The 15080-nt window shown below is 40.6% G+C and overlaps 1 protein-coding gene across 5 annotated transcripts in view; it reads right to left on the reverse strand.

Moving 5' to 3' along the window:
- Mapk10 (mitogen-activated protein kinase 10) overlaps positions 1 to 15080 on the reverse strand; it is a 312106-nt gene that overhangs the window by 121495 nt on the left and 175531 nt on the right. For all 5 annotated transcript variants that reach the window (XM_052735542.1, XM_052735541.1, XM_052735544.1 and 2 more), the window contains one exon: positions 12064 to 12233. In XM_052735542.1, coding sequence (XP_052591502.1) covers positions 12064 to 12233 — 170 coding nt within the window. The remainder of the gene's footprint in view (positions 1 to 12063; positions 12234 to 15080) is intronic.

The following is a 15080-nucleotide window of genomic DNA, read 5'->3' on the forward strand; positions in this document are numbered from 1 at the left end:
CAGAAGTACAAGTCCACCCCTCAACTCATTCTTGACAAAAGGCACCAAAAGCATACATCAGAGAAAGAACAGTCTCTTCAAAAAATGGAGGAGAGGGCTGAAACTTGATCCTTATCTCTCATCCTGTGTAATAATAAACTCAAATGCTTCAATAGCCTAAATATAAGACCTGAAACCAAAAGTACTGGGAGAGCGCGTCAATACATTGATAACAGTGACAGTTTTCTAAATCAGATCTCTGAAGCTTAGCAAAGACAAGACAATCTAAGCACAAGCTTCCACACAGGGGAAAAAAAAGTCAACTGAGTGGAGAGACAGCCTACAGACTGGAGAAATCCATTTAACAGCTATTCACTAGGCAGAAGCAGAGGGTTACCATCCAGAACACTCAAAGAACAACAAGAAAAAATAAATAAAAACTTAAAAGCAACCCAATTTTAAAGTGAAAAGGATACAAGTGGGTGCATCTCAAAATGTATAAATACAAATAGACAATAAATAAAGACTTTATAATTAGCCACTAGGGTCACAAATCAAAACTACTGTTAAATTCCATCTCACTCCAGTTACAGCAGCTATTATCAAGTTAACCAAAAAAAGAAAGAAAACACATGAGCTGAGGAGAAGGTTCCACTCCATCTGTAAACATCTATAAAGTAATTGCCGTGAGCAACTGGGTCCAACCAGTATCCACATTAAAAACAAACAGACAACAACACAACAAACACACAAAACATGGGGAGAGCAGGGACACACAGACCCTTGAGCTCACTGGCCAGCTACCCTACCCTAATCAGTGAGCCCCAGATCCCAGCAAGAGACCCTGACACAAAGACCAAGGTAGGGCTGGAGAGAAGGGTCTGTGGATGAAATGGAATAGTGCAAGTGAGAGCACCTGAGTGTGAGTCCCAAAAAATGACCATAAAAACCCAAGGCAAAGCACAAGTGTATAAGCCCAGTACTCGTAGGAGGAGATGTGAGGCAGAGATGGGAGAATCCTGGAAATTCCTAGAAGAGGTAGCCTGGTGTACATGATGGAAAAACACAACAAGGAGGATCTACCTCAGACAAGATGGAAAGTGAGGATTGATACCCAAGGTTGTCCTCTGACCTCCACAAGTGTACCATGGTATGTCCATGCTCACATTAATATACATGAATGTACATATGCATATGCGCATGCACACGCGAGCGCGCGCACGCACACACACACACAAAACAGTATTTCTTGTTCTTTCATATACTAAATCCCACTAAAACATATATATTAATCTGTGTTAATTTTTTAACGTGCCCAAAGTATTACACTGGCTAGCACATTTTGGAACAATTACTAGTGTGTCGTTCTAAAGTGTTAGAATTTGTTCTGTGGAGGAACTGTCCTCTCTGTGCAGTGTAGAAGCATGGGGTGGGCATCCATTAATTATCCAAACTACTGAGGATGGTACTAGCAGCCTCCACCATAGGACATAAAGAAAACACCTATGACTTGATAAATTCTAAATGATGTAACTAAGCTGCTAGTGACTGCCAGATAAGAAATACACAGTGAAGAGCAAGTAAGAGCAAGTTTCAGTAGATCACAAATTCACACATAAAATATCAGTGAAATGAAGTGAGGAACCATGAGCACAAAAATGGTTATGGGACTCAGAAGTAATGTGGCTGGTAAGACAAATGTTGGAGAGGTCAGGCATAAACAGAGATGAAAATCTCGAGGAAAAGAACATTGTAAAAATGCAGACATTGAAAGGGCAACGGAAGATGGCCATCAAGAGAGACGCATAATGCTTGGTCATAGAGGTAGGAAATCAGGAAGCAACCAGCTTCAAGCCCAGCTAGTATTGCCATTCACTTACAGCCGACACTGTTCATGACACTTGTCACCACATTTTCATGCGTCCCACTCTTGCCTGGTTCTTGACATCTGCCTCCGTACCTCATTCAGATTCAGAAATAATATCTGATATTAGTACTTGTTTTTCCAGCTCCTGCCTGTGGTGGGTGTGACACGTTCTCCAGTGAGTGATGTCCTTTCGGATGGTTGGGGACCCTTAGTTGGGAGCCACAAGGAGCAGGTGGGCCACTGTGTTCAAGTCTTGAGGTTCTAGAGTACAACTCCACTTCCTGTCCACACTCTGCTTCCTGGTTGCGATCAGCCACCTAACTTTCCTGCCACTATGCCTTTCCCATCAGGACGGGTTATGTCCCTTCTCAAGTGAGGAGCCAGAACAAAGTGTTCTATCCGGCAGTCCCTTTTGTCAGGTACTTTGTTATAACGAATGCATTCCTACTCCCAGTCTTCGCCCTCCCCAACTTTGGCTTTCTGGTTATTAAACTATAAATGATCCTGCTCCTTAGGACTGGCCGCAACCCAGGCCAGTTAATAAGACTGAAAACTAACACATATTTCCCTACTGCCAGGTATTAGAACCTTAACAACTCTATATCTGTGCTTCTAGCTCTATCTTCAGACAAAATAACTGGAAGCCTCACACATGCTGGCCCCTTCACAGTCCAATTCCAAACACCATTTTGAAATTCAAAGGAAATAAGAATTAATACTTTGATAGTGTGATGGTTAATCTTGTTTGAAAATCTGACGGCATCTGGAATCAACTAAAACACACTCCCATGAGGAATTTTCTTGTTCACATTATTTGCAACAGGAAGACCCACCTAAATGTAAGTGACACCTTTTGGTGGCATCTCGGATTAAAGGACATGGAAAAGGAGACTTTGCTTTTTGCCTGCTTGCCTTCTCAACGGCATGATCATCCATCCTACTGCTGTGGCACTCCTTTGCCAATATAGCACCAACTTCTTCAAGAAGTCCAATGTAGCCAGCAGCTCTCCAGCAATCCTCCAAGCCTTCAGCTCCAGATTGGGAGTGCTGAGACATGCAGCCTTGTGGACCAAGCAACTACCAGATTCTCAGCCTCTCCAGTGTGAGAGAACCATTGTCTCACCCTGCCCAAACTATGTTTGTTCCATTTGTCCTGTTCCTTAGAGAGCCCTGAGTAATGCAGACAGTATCCATGTCCAGACATTACATAGAAGTTGAAAATGAGGAGTGAAAGGAAGTCAGTGGATTAGCTAGAAGAAGCATAGGAGCTCGCCCATAGCTGCCTCAAGTCTCCGTCTCCATCTGCCATATTGTTACAGGATTGGGACCATTTGTGAAATGGGACTGAAGAATTGTGGATGCACCAAATTCCTATCATTCTATCAAGAACCTTGATTATGAAAGGAGTGACAGAAAAGTCTTTTAGGGGCAAACAAAATCTAAATGATTTGTTTTTGGTGGAAATTTGTAGAGAGGTCTTCTATAGGCAGGGAGAGAAAGCTTCTGTTGGTTCTGTGTCGAGATGGAAGAGGAGGGACTCACAGACACAGGTGGCAGCCATGCTGGGGCGTTCTTCATGGAGGACCACACTGAGCAGGGAAGGCTTCAGATGTCGATGAAGAAGGAGAAACGAAGCCCTCGCTTGTCTCAGGCCATATGTTTTCTTTGGAAAGAAGGAGGCAAGGCCTTCTGCACATAATGGAGTGAGGAAATGAAATTAGAGGCTCGCAGGGAAGTTGTAAAAGGGTTGTAACAGCCACCGTGGGAAATGGTAGGGGAAGCTGAGGAGACACAGAAGTGAAAAGGCCGCTGAGCAAGAGCGAGAGCCCAGCTGAGGATGGAGCTCGTAAACCCGTAATGGAGAAAATCAGCGTGATTATATGAAGCTCAGCTGGCTCAGCCTTCCAGGAAGAGTGGGAAAGCAGCCAAGCGGGATGAGAGCTTGGAAAACAGAGCTGCAGACAAGATAAGAGAGAAGAGGAAACCACATTTGACAGTGTGTGTCGTCCATCCTCATGATGCCAAGGTTAGGTACGGGAAAAAGAAAGCAGCAGATGAGCAATGGCCTCAGATCAAAGGAAGACTTTGACAGACAAGGTCCATGAAGACACATTGAGAGGAATGGGTGAGAGAGAAGCTTCCTGGAAGAGGGGATTTATGCCAACATGAAAACAATTTGGCTTGTAATTTTCCTCTCCTCAATTCTTTCCGTCTTAGGACTCTCAAACCACTATGCCAGGGAATTGTTTGGCAATGTTATTATCTGTATTTATCGAATCTGTTGCACTGTTGTGGTTTCCAGTGTACAGTTTTGCTAGGTAAATTCTCTTTCCTTTGAAATCGGAAGTTCATTCACTTTCAGCCACTTGTTCATAGTTTGCTGCTATGGGTGAGCCCAAAGAAAAGGTTTTTTAAATATACTTGGGATTTGAGCCACCTTGATTGAGAATAAAGTTTTTGAGTTTTGTAAATGGGCATAATTAAATCTTTTGTGTAAAACATTTTAATGGCAATGTAAAAATATAAACAAGGAAGAGCACAGTTCTGAGAAGTGGGGAGCACACACGTCAGTGACTAGAAGGAACCCATGACCAGTGAAGTGGGCAAGCACCTTTTCTGATGCCGACTTAGGCTCTCCCATGGTAGACAGGAGCTTAACATGCAAGGATTCAAGGCTGAATTCATAACTTGTGACAGGTAAAGCGAAAAGCACTTGACAGGGTCAAATATTTTAAATAAATTTAAATTCCATTGCAGAAGAGGCTGTGAATCCGGAGCAGAGAGCAGGGAGCACACAAAGGGAACGCTAGGGCTGTCACTCTGTCTTCCAAACGGAGGGATGGAAGATGTCACTCCTTCGTCCTCAGCTCCTGCAGTCAAATCCTAGATGAGCAAGACAGCCCAACGCTATAAACAGAATGTCATGTTGTAACAGGCCAGAGGCATGCCTCTGCAGGGAGAGGGAGCCAGTGCCTCCCGCTGAGCCTTATCAAAAGAGCCTTTCAGCACTGGCATCTTTAGTTGCAATGTTTTTAATTCTGTATCTTCTCTTTTTTTTAAGACAAGCAAGCCTTGTCTGCAGGTGGAAAGGACATGGCTCCTGGAGTAAATAAAACACCACATCTGAGGAAGGGCAGTTGCATCTGTCACTTAGCATAACTCAGTTGCACTGATGAAGCTGTGTCGTTCTCATGAGGAACTTTGTCTTTTCTAAGATAAACTGGGTAGTGCAGAGGTTGGCCTATACATAGCATGTGTATATACAGGTTAAATATTATACATAATGGATGCACATTAATCCTAAGAATTACTCAGGATTTATGCACCAGATAAAGGAACACGGTGACCACACAGTGATTTTATTTTAAAGATGAGAGTATTTGTTTGTTGATGAGATAGGGAGGACCTTATGTCACAACAATCAATGTCACTTAGCCATCCCATCTCAGGGACTGAAAAAGAAGTTATAAATAAATACATAAAGAATTAACTAATTATCTCCTCTGACAGAGACATTGATATTTACCCCAATAAATGATTTTTAAGGAAGTCAAACATCTGTAACTGAATAATTATTTATGGAAATACAAATGAATACTCTTCACTTCTGCTAAAAAAATGTTTTTAGACTACAAATTCTTGTTAATTTTTAACCCCATAATCATAAATTAATTAAAAATTAACTGAAGAATAATGGAGTTTGGAATAATTGTCTATTATACACCTTAAACCCAAATATAAATTTTTAGATAATATTCTACCAACCTCATAAATATCATCTATCACTTGACATTATATATTTACACATATCAACTCCCATGCTTTATAGTCAACACAAAATTATAGATATTATATATAATATTTTATAAATATGTGCATTTGCCTTTAAGCATTCTTCCATCAAACTTCTACCTATTATTTCTCAAAGTAGTACATTTTCTCTGTGAAAGTAAGAAATGTTATTTATAAGTCTTACTCATTAATCAAGGAAACTGTAAGTAGATATTTGTAGTCAAACTTATACAAGGGGCAAAGAAGAACAGCAGAGGTGGAGAAAGAATAAAATACCTTACCCTGTCCTAGTCCACTTAGGTACCACTGCCTCAACCCTCTCACAGGTATGGAGACAATGTGTGCAGCTCAATGCACCTTATTAAGGTTGCCATTGAGGATTGCAAAATGATCGGAAAATAACGGGTGCAGAATGTGTTGGTATTCCACATGCAAACGAGACACTGATCGCTTCCCTGGTCAAGGGCTAAATATAAATGTGTGATTAAAGCTGAGTCACTTAGAGTAATGGCTCATTAGAAGCTGAAAGAAATGCACCGTAGAAGCGTGAGCGATGCTTCCCGAGACAAAATAAAATCACCTGGGAACCATTGAGCAAGCCTCTCTTGTGCTATTCAGGAAGTCTGAGACTTGGGAAAAGACTCTGTATGGTTGACCCATCTCGGCTTTTGCCTATCAACCCCATCTCCATAAAATGTCCCCCCTCAAATTCTGACCTTAAAGATGATTGTCTTGCTCTGTGTGAATTTGTAAATTGTGTTGTGGTTTGATTTGGTTGTTTGTTTTGTGAGACAGGGTGTCACTATGTAGCTCTGGCTGTCCTGGAACTCACTCTGTAAACCAGGCTGGCCTCGAACTCACAGAGATCGACCTCCTCTGCCTCCCGAGTGCCGGGATTAGAGGCGTGGGCCACCACTTGCAGCTGTGCCAATGTTTGTAACTTACATATTATAAATAATACTGGTCAATAAAAGCTCAAGTTCAAAGACAGCGTAAAAAAACCAGCTCAGATGCCTCCTTACCAGACTGACACATGGAATGTTAGTAAAGTCATTTTGTTAACTCCATATATCCAAGATCTGAGAATTAAGCAGCAACTATAAATCAACCACAGTCGTGGATTACATGTGTTTATTGTTTTTCTATTGTTAAAATTTTCTACTGTTAAAAAACTAGAAGCCTGCTTCCTCAAACCTACTTCAAGTCATGACCATTTCGTGTGTATTGTGTGACTAGCTCAAAACACTAAAGCAGCCCTCTCCTGAAGACTGGGGAAATGCTGAGATGATGTGCCCACTGCCCTCCTGAACACTGTTCTTAAAGCTCGTCTCGCAGATTGCTTTACGATTTCCCACCATGAAGTGACAGGAGTTCCCAGCTCAAACAGTGAAGCATAATGATTTTTACCATTTCCGCTTTGATGGATAATCATTTTTATCCCTCAGAAGGAAAAAGTTCTGATTTAGTCTAAAAGATCTCATATTAGCTTCATGTAATAGCTCTCAATAGTGGTATTTCTGTTCTATGATCCATAGGAAAGTTTGAAAGCCACAGTAGCAGTTAATTCTTTAGGAGATATTGTAGCATTGCTTTTGGCCCACGGCATTAAGTAGGTAATAAGTCAAAGGAGGAACAATTGTAAAAATAAGTAGCATGTGTCAGACAACTGGAGGAGTGGAAATGAGATCCCATTTCAAGAAAAGAAAGGGTTTGGGAGTTGGTGGCAGAAGTGTCTGTACACCTACATCTACAATCAAACAGCAGAATTCCTCGTGGACACACACAGAGACGCACATACACACACGTACATACACAGTTTTATTGTGGCACATTAAAAAATTGGTGACATCTCTTTTCAAATTGGCTCCTCCATGTTCTATTCCCACTCCAAAGTTAGCACAAATAAATGAACAGTCTTTTTTAACTTACCTCTTCCCCAGAGACCACAATCATATTCAGCTCCCAATTCTAACCAGTCTCTATATTCTAGATTATATGGAATAGTTAAGACAACATATGCACGTGACCATTGTCATATGCACAGGGACAGTGTGTGGACTCCGGGGACAAGTCTGACTATGGATATGTATTGGGTCTGAAGGGGCTCACTGTCTACAAAAGGAAATAGAAGAGAAAATAATGAAGGAACGTTGGCAGGGAAGGCAAACCAACCAAAGACTGAGACAATACATTACAGGGCCACGTTTTCACAAAGATACCTTAACTCTGAGGTTGAGAAAGCTGAAGGAAGAGATGCCCATATCTGTCCACACATAGTATGTTCTGACTGCAGTGTTTACACATATCACAGAGCAAGGCCTAGAACGCCCCTCCCTGTCCAGCATTTTGCCCTTTGCTGAGATAAATATGGCTTTTATTTCCTTCATCCAGAGGCAAAAGGGCCAAGAACCTCAGCAAATACCCAGGCTACCATTTTGAAATGCAAGTGGGATTTTTGTTTTCTTTGTTTTGATTTTGTTTGCTGATAAATCTGTCCTAAAAATGGCTTTACTCATGGACAATTTTGAAGCAGATGCATATAGATAGAGCAGTGAGTGAAAGTCCCGGGGAACCAGGAGTAAAGGCTGAGAGCAGCCAGTTGTCCAAGACAGAAAATCCTGGATGGAACCACTAACACTTGCAAAGGGGCACTCCAGAGTTCATGAAGATGACATGTGGCTCGTTATAATACTAAAACTCACTTCCCCAGGGATACTTAACATGCTGTCAAGATACACAATGCTCCGAGTTGTACGCAGAACTACCTGAACTAGATAGAGCCCATGGGAGGACCTGAGCCCCAAAGCCCATACGTCCACATTGCTCAAAAAGCCTGCACTATATGATATAACCATTATGCACTGGAGATGTTCAGGAAACTTTGTCTGCTCTAGACTTCTCCCTTCACAGGAAAAGAATCTTTCTCTAATAAGTTGTTTGAATTTCTGCTACACCATGGACATGTTTCTGTCCAACTCCTTGTTCTAGGACACAAGTAACCAGAACCCTTCCGAGGGTGCCAGCAAAACTCAGTGTCCCCAGGATCAGTTCCAATATTGACTTCTATTGTTGGCAACTCTATGTAAGACTGAGGATGATTCATGTAGAAAGGAGAAAGAGAGCACCCAACAGCCCATGAAACACACTGCAAAAATCTTAGGAGTTCTCAGCCTTCTGTGATCATCTGTCATTTCATTGAGCCACATGTTCCTTGGATCTGTCAGGGCTTCCTCAAAAGTCTACCCATTGCCTGTTACTGAAAATGTCCCAGTAATAGCTCATTTTCATGACAACTTTATTAGAAAGAAAATAAAAGTATCCAAAAATGTTTCTGAGCTATAGATCTATCGAGGAAAACTTGCTCGTGTGAATATTCTATAGTTCTCCACCAAAGAAAAGTAACTAAGAAGTGCTGTTCTCACCCCACACCTCAATAAGTTTGGTATATTTGAAGCAATTATCTTATCTTTTAAATTATTTTACTATTCTATGTGCATGGGTGTTTTGCTGATGTATATGTCTGTTCACCACATGCCTGCCTAGTGCTCACAGCAGCCAGAATTCCCAGGAATTGGAGCTAGAGATAATTGTGAAGCACCATGCAGCTGCTGGGAATTGAACCCAGATCCTCTGGAAGAGCAGCCAGTGCTCTTAACTACTAAGCCATCTCCAAGCCAGATAGCAGTTATCTTCACGCTGCAATCTTAACTGTCCTGTGTACATTAGTGCCACTGGCACGACTTCCACAAAATAACTGCCTAAGAACAAATTCATCATCTTGCAATTCTGTGAACCGGGAGCCCTGCAGGAGTCTCACTGGGCTAAAATCAAAATGTGGGAAAGCCAAGGTCCTCTGGGGGTCCTAGAGAAGAACCTGCTTCTTCCTGTTAGGGTGTTGGCAGTTCCAGTCCCTTAGGGTTGAGACTAATGTCTCCCACTCACACTAAGGCAGCCCCCCAAAGCCAGTACCACTCCTCGGCTCATGACACCACCTCCTCCATTTGCAAAGCCTGCCATACGGCCAGTTTCCGGTATTTCAAATGTTGGCTTCACCCTTTCTGATGACGTGCCTCTGATACGCTTCTCTGTCATCCCTTCATACTTTTAAGAACTAGTGTGATTACGTTGGTCCCACCTGGATATGTCTGTCAGGATTCTCAGGCACACTGTGAGCTCCCCTTAGTCCTAGCCTTGGATTCTGGGGCTCACTGGCAGGCATCTCTGAAGGGCAATAATGCTGCTGCCCCACCATTAAAATATTTTTGTGCCACCAAGAGTTTACCTTACATGTGAAACATAAAAACAGACAAATAAAAAAATGCTATAAATACACATTTCTTTTTTAATCTATTTCGAAATTTCTGAAAGGAAAGTTTTAACCCATTGTTTAAAAACACAAAAATGTTCCATTTTTCAAATTGTAATGTGATACAAAAATGGAAATTTGCAGGTGACTTTGTACAACAGCTTCCATGTATTTGACAAGTGTGATCTAAATCCTAGTGTCCTGACTTGGGAAGTGTGTCCACAGTGCAACTGTACTCACACCAGCCAAGTCTGGACTCCAAACTAAAATTAACTGGCATAATGACCAAATTTTAAATAGACCAAGAAATGTACAGTGAGTACATGGGAAAGAATAGAAACTATCCATTGCTACAATTAAAATTGTATTTCCAATTTTTTGCTTTTCTTATTTTAGATATTCATATCTTTTTTACTATTGTATTTTTATTGTTCAAAGCAAAATTTTAATTTAAATGTATTTTATTATAGTCTTCCCCTCCCCCAAGTCTTTTCAGATCCTCTCTCCTCTACCTACCCAACTTTAAATTCTTTCTCAAAAAACAAACAAAACCCCTCTGCAACAACAAAATCAAAGAAACAAAATAAAAACCACATCCAAAAAGGAAAACAAAAACAAAAACCAACAAAAAAACCCACCACCATTGCCCTAGGATATCTTTCAGGCAGTACATCATTGTTGCTAAAAGGGCATTTCCAGAATTATAAATGGATGAAAAAAAATGTTTAAAATTTTAAAAAGCAAATATAGCTTTGTCTTCACCCATCCCACACGGTAAACTTTTGTTTTTCCACAGACATAAAATTAATTGTCAGTAATCTAGACAATAAAATGCATTGCATTAATAAATATCCTTTATAAAAATACATATCGAAATATGTTAGAATACATATACTAAACTTTTACTAACTGGTATGAATAACCAAAAATTGAAAATTACTATGCTAATAAGTATACTACATATATTTAGTTAATATATTGTGTACTGAAACTATTTAAAAGAATTTTTGTCAGTTAACTTAATATTAGTTTTCCATGAGCATCACAATGGCTAATTCAGATACAGATGGTTTCATTTAATCACTCAATCATAACATGAAAGAATAAGGTGTGTGTGTGTGTGTGTGTGTGTGTGTGTGTGTGTGTGTGTGTGTGTGTGTGTGAGTTTATGTGTACCATGTGCATGCCAGAAAGAAACCAGGGAGGTCGGAAGAGGGCATTAGATCTCCTGGAACTGGAATTACAGGCAGTTGTATGCTGCCCAAGAGCCCCTAAGCAAACATGTTTTATACTACTTCTGCATAGTTAATTTTGAACATTGAACTTTATCTTAGTTACAGTTTCTACTGCTCTAATAAAACACCATGACCAAAGCAACTTGGGGAGTAAAGTTTTATTTCATCCGAGTCACACTCCATCACTGAGCAAAGTCAGGGCATGAACTCGAACAGGGCAGGAACCTGAAGGCAGGAGCTGATGCAGAGGCCATGGAGGAGTGCGGCTTCCTGGCTTGCTCAGCCAACTTTCTTATAGCAGCAGGACCACCAGCCTAGGGGTGGCGCTGCCCACAGTAAGCTGGGACCTCCCAAATCAATCATCCATTAAGATAATGCTGCACAGGATTGCCTCCTGGCCCATCTGATGGAGACATTTTCTCAGTTGAGTTTACCTCTTCCCAAAGGAGTCTAGTTGGTGGCTAGTTGTTGATACAAAACTCACCAGTACAAACTTTAAAAGTCACAGAGCCAGCTCACTCATCTCTCTTGAGTGTGTTGGGAAATCTAACTGACCCTGTCTTCAGATACAATTGTTCTTGCTGTGAAATATACAAATAAACTTTTCTAAACATAGTAGCAACAACTAAATCACTCTCATCCTCTGGATCTATTCATTGTCTTTGTGTGATCATTTTTTGTTTTCTGATGATCGGAAAAACATCATAAGCCACATTGCATCTTGTTAACAAGCAGGTAACGAGTAAAAAAAAAAAAAAGGATGCTTATAATTTTATATTTTCAATATATGTATTTCACTTGATATTTGTGTGCTTATCTGTTTGTATTTCATAAATGAGTAGAGCATAGTCCCTTTAAAAGTATAACAAATCCATTCTACTTACCAAACTATTCCCTGAGCCCCAGAGCCAATTGGCTTCAGGTTCTGGTAGCGCTTGAGAACGGTGAAGGTCGAGTCTCCTACTTCCACACTGTAGAACTGGTTGTCTACTTTGCTTTTGCTCATGTTGTAATGTTTGGCAATATATGACACATCCACGTGTTTATCGAATCCCTGTCAAGAAAAACAATGAGGGGACGTGAGACGAGCGTGGTCGTACAATGGTAATGGATACGGAGAAGTCGCTTCTTTCAATGACTACACAGGTCTGGCCATCTATCATCTCATCCAGTTAGCTCACATAGGGAAAAACAATCTGTCTTAGGCCCTGCCAGTTTACTTGAAGTAAGTGAGGCTTAACATGCAAAGAATGTTTTCTCAATGTTAAAATGTTTAACACCTGGGAATACAGATCAATGGTTCGATCCCTCGTAACTTAACAACAGCAACAACCAACACCTGTTTAAAACAGAGAGGGATGAGATTTGGTCACAGGATAATTTCATCCCTTTAGGTAAGCAAACAATGAAGATATTTTGGCTTCAGTGTATCTAAGACACTTAAGGATTCCAGGAAATGAGAGAAAAGCTGACTGGTCACAAGAGGGAAGCTAAAGATGGCCAGCGCAGTCCTTCCTCAAAAAGGGCTCAGGCCACAAACTAGCATGAGGTTCAACTTTTATTAATAAGGTAAATTTGAATTAACCACAATTGACTTCATTTTCCTCACCAGTACCCAAATTACTACTATCCTTATTAAGTGCTGAAAATACCAGATTAAATAAACATTGTGCTAAAATTACATGACACTATTTTGAGGGTGCTTAGATTTTATATACCTTGCTTACTGCATTTCCTGTTTATCTATGGAGAATTTTAAATGTCACTCATATTTGGTAATTAAAGTGTTGTCTTAAAATTCTGAATATTTACATGCAATATATAATAAATTAGTACTTATTCATAAAAGCTCTACATTATACTTTACTACACAAAAGATATGGACTCCATAGTTTGATGGTTCATACTATAACTAACTGATTTCATGTGGCACACAGTGGTGAATGCCTACTTAATACTTAGGCCTCTTGGTGATTTTATTTAGGTTTTAAACATGCATTCTTTCTGTGTGTTATTTCCAACAACTGAAAAACAAATAATCTTAGCCAGTGGTTCTCATTAGACATTGAATTTCCATGTTGGGGGCATTCCGTTAGGAGAATCCTGACATGTTGTATAAAGCAACAGTGATAAGAGATATAGCTGATATGTTCCTTGTGAAAGCCTGCTGGGGGCCCTGCAGGAGTTGGGTATTCCCACACAGCCAATCATTTTCCACATACATCACGAGGTTTGAATGTCCTGATGAAGCTTCAGTCAGTGAAAACTCCACCTACAATGCTTTGAGTCAAGAATTTAAACTAAAGAATTTTTGTATAATTTAACACATTAACTTTTCTGAATTTCAATTCTCATATAATTTGAAAGATTTAAACTCTCTTAGGCTCTGAACCTCTGAGTTGGCCATAAAACCATTTTCTTTGGAAAGTTTTGACATCTCATGTCTAAATAAAAAGTTGAAATGGAAGTATCTCTTAATCTCTGCCTGAATCGAATATGATACAGGCAGGATGGTGACGTCATGGAATATGATCCAGGCAGGATGGTGATGTAAGGAAAACTGAGTGGGGATTATTTGAGTTTAGCTAGAAGGATCCTCAAATCTACCGGAAGACTGCAGGCCCCAGACAGGTGAGGCAGACCTGAATAGACATCACAGGCTGCAGCCTATGGCTGGCACCAGGCATACTGGCAGCATTTGGTACAAATGTGGAGACCACAAATATTGGTGTACACTGTAGATTCGGGATCTGCACTGTTTAGAGAGGGAGCAGAAAACTCAGGTAATTTGCAGATGTAACAAAAGCCCTGAAATCCGGAAGGTAGTCTATGTAGCACAGCATAGAAATTAAAGCTCGTTCAAAAGCAGGGTGATGCAAGCCCCTTCAAGGGTACAACAGTGGGGTCTAGAATTTAGGCAGTGGCGTGGACAGCTGCAGGCACAAGAGCATCAGTGTGTAAACTGTCATGGATTTTGACCGAGTACCATGCACAGCTCTCCAAACCACTGTCATTTCTACTATAGACTCATGATATGAGCGGCCCAGAAAGTCCTGCTTTCCTCCTAAGAAACATGAAACAAAGCCAAATGGATTCACAATATCGAATCCTTTTCAATTGCAAGGTTAACGTGGGGTGACTGGCACCTACCTAATGTGGCCTTTGTTATGTTCCGACCCTTTGTTGCGTGCCTTAGTATTTGGAATATCGCAAAATGCTCAGCACAAGTTAGCCTTATCAAATCTAGATGCTCCTTTTGTCTTCCTCTGGCTTATTCTTCTCCTTGTCAATGAGTGGTGTTCCTGAAGTACCCATGTGTGTTCAATCACATGTGTGTGCTAATTACGTGTGTACTAATCACATGTATGTACTAATCACGTGTGTACTAATCACACATGTATACTAATCACATGTGTGTACAAAACACACATGTACTGATCACACGTGTATACTAATCACACATGTGTAACAATCACATGAATATAATGAATACATGTATGAACTAGTCACAGGTATAATAGTCATGTGTATATACTTATCACATGTGTGCAATAATGACTCCAGTAGACTTCATATCCCAGAACCCTGACTCCACACAGTCACTGCTACCATTTGCAGACTTTGCTGTGGTTTTTCTAGCTGTAATCTCCATCTTCCCATGACGGTTGAACCAACCTGCTGGAGATACTCTCAGCACCTCAACACATATTCAAAAAAGTTTAATAATTCACACAACTTCTTGTTCAGGCTTGTCTAATCTGTGTAATACTATAACTGCATAATCTAGTACTGATGACATGCATGCTCTGTGAGAAATACTTGGCTAGCCCCTGGCAATGCAGTGAAGACAAGAGAAAGTCGCAACCTAGAACGAGCACGGTGAAGTGGTTAAATGCAGATG

The sequence above is a fragment of the Peromyscus californicus genome, unplaced genomic scaffold (genome assembly GCF_007827085.1).
Source record: "Peromyscus californicus insignis strain IS unplaced genomic scaffold, ASM782708v3 Scaffold_13__1_contigs__length_99412109, whole genome shotgun sequence".
Lineage (NCBI taxonomy): Eukaryota > Metazoa > Chordata > Mammalia > Rodentia > Cricetidae > Peromyscus > Peromyscus californicus.